The sequence below is a fragment of the Oncorhynchus mykiss genome, chromosome 20 (assembly GCF_057628025.1).
Source record: "Oncorhynchus mykiss isolate SJ-2025 chromosome 20, ASM5762802v1, whole genome shotgun sequence".
In the NCBI taxonomy this organism is placed as follows: domain Eukaryota; kingdom Metazoa; phylum Chordata; class Actinopteri; order Salmoniformes; family Salmonidae; genus Oncorhynchus; species Oncorhynchus mykiss.
Window position 1 is genome coordinate 37,193,700 of NC_143041.1, and position 6,077 is coordinate 37,199,776.

The following is a 6,077-nucleotide window of genomic DNA, read 5'->3' on the forward strand; positions in this document are numbered from 1 at the left end:
CCCTCTTGAAGGGTTGCCATGGGTGACTTTGTTTTGGGAAACTCCGTGAGCGCCGTGCTCCTTGTGGATGAGCTGCTATCTTTGGCAGCGGTAGATAGCAATCACCGCTCTGGCACTCTCTCTCCACACACACACACGCACGCACGCACACACACACACACACACATGCACACACAGACGCACACCGCGTCCTCGGGCATCGCCCTCCTGTCGCCGACTCTATTTACTTTAAGGTCTCCCTGCCACTTACCCTGACACAGGTATGTCATCTACCATCTACACGCAGTGCAGTAGCCAGGGGAAGCGGCCTCGCGCCTATCGCTGGAGACAAACACTTTGTTTACGTTTCTATCCATCTCCATTAATGGCGTCCCGTATTGGATCAGTTCTGTGTATAGGGAGAGACAGGGCGTTTGTTTAAAACGGTTAACTATCTCTAATGAGCGGTGATATGGAGACCTCAAAGTGATAGGAGTTCCTCTGTGTGTAAACCCAAACCCTGTTACTCTCTCCTCCCATTGAACTTCATCCTTTATTTGGGAATCTGTAATGGAAGACCATGTTTACCATTGTATAGATTGGAAATTGGGTGGAAGTTACCATGAGAACACGGCGACATTTCCTCAACGACAAAAAGGAATTGTTTTTAATTGGTCTAGGCCTACACCCAAGGATACATCGAATAAAGCAAAGTCAGTCAGCATGAATCTGATGAGTGAATATGGTTTGAAATAATGTGTGTACCTATAGCTGATTTATGAAATTTAAGTTTCCAGTTTATCATTCTGAATTTAAAAAGTATTATCTTTCTTATTCATCACAATATTCGTATCTAAATGATAATACATCGCTTTTTAAATTGCATTTTAACATTACAAGGCTATTAATACGAGATCAGTTCAGACTTAGCAGTATCCGTGTGGGCCCCACGCCCTCCGTGGATGCGCGATCAAACTGTTGTAGCGCGTTGTCTGGATAATGTCCGTCTCTGGCCGAAATTCTCCATTCTCCATTATGTATGTCTGAGTTCTGGCTCTTGTCTGTTTCTGTTTGTATTCCTGGCCTGCTCTTCTATCTGACTCTCCCCTCTATCTGACTCTCCCCTCTATCTGACTCTCCCCTCTATCTGACTCTCCCCTCAACTCTCACACAGCGAGGGCTGGAAAACGGCCTTCAATGGCGATCAGTATGCTGGCAGAGCCATATCTTTTTTGCAGGACTTTAACATATGCTCAGTAGAGAATAATTAGCATTTTGGGGGGAAATAAAATAGGCTTAATTATTTTTGCTTTAATCGTGTAATATTAAATGTTTCCAAAGTTGAATTGTATCTTTAGATTACAAATAATCAGCATAGGCCTAATTGACGGCCTGAATTTGTCTAAAGCAAACCAGAGACCAAACGCCCCTTCTCGAATACCTCTAAAAACCCAAAGCGCGCTTCTCAAAGGCCGATAAGAAGAACATATCACGAAATAGGCCTACCCCTTCAACCACCGTCAACCAAAGCATTTAAATAACTGTATACATATATCCGAAATTAGTGCGCACATATGTATGTGTGGGCCTACTACAAACACAGCTCACCTTTTACAAATGAGATTGAAAGAACGCGGCTATTCATTTCTTTATCAACTCAAAACCAGCCACTAACAAATGTCATAAGGCATTTGCAAGGTTTCTTTCTCTTCCTTTCATTCTTTCTTTTTTCTTTCTTTCTTTCTTTCTTTCTTTCTTTCTTTCTTTCTTCTTTCTTTCTTTCTTTCTTTCTTTCTTTCTTTCTTTCTTTCTTTCTTTCTTTCTTTCTTTCTTTCTTTCTTTCTCCCACACACACACGCACACGCGCGCACACACACACACAATTGCAAGTGTATTGTGTTTCCCTTAGCAAGTTCCCAAGAGAACGTTTATGCCCCTCGTGGTAATGGAATTTGGCGGTCCTATAGATAAACAAAGCAACATAGGACACTGAACTGTACCAACGCCCTCTTTCAGTTACAGTATATATCAGCCGGATTATAAACTCTTTTCGAAACTGCGATGGAGAGTGTAAGGATACGGCAATGTTATTTTCCCTCAGAAAATATTATCAACACGTCTGATTTTTGATACCCAAATGTTTCACTTTATTTGTCAATATATGCTTATTTTCTAAAAACCGCAGCGGGCATTGTTTAAGTGCAGAATCACTCAAATAAGTGACTAAAAAGGCAGCAGCAAATGGTCAATTCGAAATAACAACAAATAATCCTTCCACATGTTCGGTCTTTTATTTAAGTAGTTTCTGTTATGTTGTTGAAGAATACTGTTTTCACTGGTAAAGTAGGCTACTGGTAAAGTCATATTTCTGATGTAAATAGCTCAGATATAACCATTGCCAATGTTTGCCATTCACATCCTTGGTTCACAAGCACCCAACAGCTTTAAGGCCATATTACGCACGGTTGCGTACGCGTTTTAGTCCGTCTGCAATGTTGCCATAGTATATATCTATATCCAACAGTGACTCTGGAATAGTCCAACAACTTTAAAAAAACATGTTTTTGCCGCGTTGATGAGGAAACAGCTAATATATTAGTACAAGATGATCGAGTCTCAATGTGACGGTTTTCAATTAGAAATCCTTATATTTTGCTGCATGGGACACAGACAGGTTTTCCCTTATCCCCAAAACACTGTAGGCTAGTGATCGACGTGATCAACTGTTAATCAACAAGCAGATCATCACGTTCAGCTACCAGGCCCGAATGCCCTGCAGAGTTCCTTGGTAGGCTGTTCCCTGCGGTGTTTGGGCCTGAGATTGCGACACGCCCAGGTTCGCCAGACCCATATTCATAAAAGCGTTAGCAGTAGAGTTGGGTGCTAGAGTAGGCAGGCTAGAGTACGTGCATGATGAGTATGTGTTAGTATACACTGGATTATTGTAGGAATAAGCCGGATAGCCGTTATAACTATAGGGGCTGGCCGCTCCAACACTGTAGGATGTATTATAGTTCTGAGATCCAGCCAGGCAGGGCTTCCCATCCCGCACCAGCACCGGGACTGCCACTCTCCTAGGTGGGGGAAGATGGTGAGGGTGTCCGGCCATTTCTAGGGTCTTGTCCTGCCGCTGCCGTTTACACTTATACCTCCTGTTCTGGAACCAGATTTTGACCTGTGTGGAGGTCAGTTTCAAAGTGTTCGCCAGGTGTTCCCTCTCGGGGGCGGATAGGTAACGCTGCTGCTTGAAGCGCCGCTCAAGCTCGAACACCTGCGCCTGGGAGAAGAGCACGCGCGGTTTCCGCCGGGTCCTCTGCTGTTTTGGGAGTCTCTCCAAGTCCGAGTGCGCCTGCGGGGACTCCTCACAGGCCCTCACCTCCATTGCGCCACAAGCTTCTGGAGAAATAGAGGAGAGAGGGATTTTAGTCATCTAACTTTGACAGATTAATCGAAATGTGCTATACATAACAGATATTCTAATCCTTGAGGTCCGCAGTAGCCTACATGCTGTTTTTGCCTGTTTTCTATAATTCCCATAGGCACTGATTCAGACATTGGATACCAGCAGTGAGGATTATTTGGCTAATCAATTACACGAATATCAATTAACCACAAGGGGATATGAAATCAGATACCCATGTTTGTTCTTGAAATATAGTTGTTTTCATGTCGTCATGTCCTATGTGTTTCTTTTTTTTTTTTATCTTAATGGAATCCTCTGAATAAAGTGTAGGCCTAAATACATTAAATAATTAGGTAATATTTAAACATATTCAATATGTAAATACATTAAACAATTAGGTAATATTCAAACATATTAAATCAGTAAATACATTAAATAATTAGGTAATATTCAAACATATTCAATATGTAAATACATTAAATAATTAGGTAATATTCAAACATATTCAATATGTAAATACATTAAATAATTAGGTAATATTCAAACATATTCAATCAGTAAATACATTAAATAATTAGGGCCTAGTTAAAGTTGGTCCAATAACAAATACGGTAGTCTAGTCTAGTCATTTCAGCTCATTGTGTAGCCTAAGTGTGTAGCTGACAACAACAACAAAACATGGCTCTTTAAATTATTTGATAAAACTGATCATTTAGGATTGTATTATATCTGGTGATTCGGTCATGCATAATTGTCAAAAACGTTTTTTTTCTTCTCCAAAACGATGTATCCTTTATTTACATACGATCCCTGTATGTAGATGATATCGTCGTTAAACTGAAGTAGTCTAGTCTGTGGTAGTCTAGTTAAATTGAAGAAGAAATATGAATGAATTAGGCCTATATTTATGGGTGCTTTGTGGGTGAATTATCATGCAACCGAATTTAATACACGAGACTGATAACCTAGACTAATGCAATCCTACTGAACCTAAAATAATATAATATAATACAATAATTTCTTTCAGAATTAAATGGATAGGCTATGTTGGTAATCCAGGAATCACCCACTCACTGGCTTCTATGTCCTCTTGCTCAACCTCCAGACTGGTGTCGGCTGAAACGAATATCTCCCCGGCTAGACCCGTCTCCATCAGCCGCTCCTGAACCGTCAGACTACTCAGGTAGGCCATTCTCTCCTCTTCTTCCGAGAGCCCGGGGCTGGGGCTGTTCCTGTCCCTGCCGGCCAGCATACAAGACGGGGGCGACTGGAGGGTGTATTGGTGCTGCTGTGGACCCAGGTGAGAGCGCTCATGGTGCGGCCCAAGGTGTGAGGCAAGCCGCTGTTGTTGAGCATTCTGCTGAAGCTCCAACTTCAGTATGTCCTTGACTGAGAACGGCGTGGTGGAGGCAGAAATAACAGGGCTAGGAAGCATTATTATCATAGGCTCCGATTCGTTCACATGAAGTAGGAATTATAGTCCCTTGGTGAAGTGGCTCATCCGAGCATAAAGAACTCCCCAAGCAGGTGTTTGTTTGGATAGACGGTATTGAAGGTAAACGGATCCAAAAGGGGGTCTATTCGTCTCTGAGAAAAAAAACTACAGTTGCCTAAAGGATTGCTGCGCCTTGCTTTTTATTCGTGGAGTTATGCGAAGGAGGACTGGCTTGTTTCGTGAAGTGACAGCTCTCATCTCTCTACTCTGTGCTCTCTGCCTCGGCTGCTGTGTGTGTTTAGCTAGCTGACGGATTTGGTTAGACCCAGTTTCTGTTTTGTTGGCGGACCCAAGACGGACGCTCCTTTCCTCCGTTACGTCACGATAAAATGGGATGGGTGACTGCATGGCGCGAGGGCGCAAGCTCTTCTCTGTATTTAGCGTTTAGAGAAGATTATCAAGTAGCAACTATTGAAATGTTTTATTATGTTACAGGATTCCTACGCCGAAATAAACACATCGCGTTATTTCAATTGGACATTTAAAAAGAAGTAGGATCTAGGCTAGAATAATGTGAATCTGGTATCAGCCCTCAGAAACGCTTCATGCAGTATCTGGACAGGTAGGAAACCTGTTTTAATCATGGTTTGCATATAGTCCACATTGAATTATGTATAAATGGAATAGTAACCGTATGAAACTATAATGAACTCAACATAGTTGCAGCCGTCCTCATTATACAAATAGAAGACGAATGTGTCGGTGTCTCTAGAGAGAGAAATTTGAGTCAGTGTGTGTGCAGGCCTGCACGGTTGAGACTGTTTCTTTTTGACTGTTTTAATAGGCTAATAAAACGTATCTGCTGATAAGAGGAATACGGATAGGTTATTAACGACAGCTTATTAACGACACATTCATTATCTGTTGCTATCAGTCTTGTTTCCGATTTAAACGCACTGTATCTCTCTCAGGGCTACTCTTCCCATCATCACAAACTCATAGATAATACAAATCTAATTTCCCTCTTTCCACACACCACATGTGTGTGTGTGTGGAGGGGGTGGGGGGGGGGGGGGGGGTGGGTACCTCGTATTTTTGAAAAACAAAATGCTGATATTTTCTCCGTACTTTAATACAACAAATAAATAAAGACTTTCAAGGGAATCCTGGCAAACTATATAGCGCCGCATTAATTCAAACACATTGTAGTTTCCATCACATCGGCGCTTAGAGTTGGAAGAAACATTTCCTTTTTTTTTC

At 41.9% G+C, this 6,077-nt stretch overlaps 1 protein-coding gene across 1 annotated transcript; it reads right to left on the reverse strand.

The window, feature by feature from the left end:
* Nucleotides 1-2,102: 2,102 nt before the first annotated feature.
* On the reverse strand, nucleotides 2,103-5,832 carry LOC110499343 (homeobox protein Nkx-2.5). The gene is made up of 2 exons (XM_021576426.3): nucleotides 4,457-5,832; nucleotides 2,103-3,375 (listed from the first exon to the last, which is right to left on the reverse strand). Exons 1-2 carry the CDS (start codon nucleotides 4,824-4,826, stop codon nucleotides 2,735-2,737), a joined length of 1,011 nt encoding a protein of 336 aa, XP_021432101.2. The 5' UTR covers nucleotides 4,827-5,832; the 3' UTR covers nucleotides 2,103-2,734.
* Nucleotides 5,833-6,077: the final 245 nt, after the last annotated feature.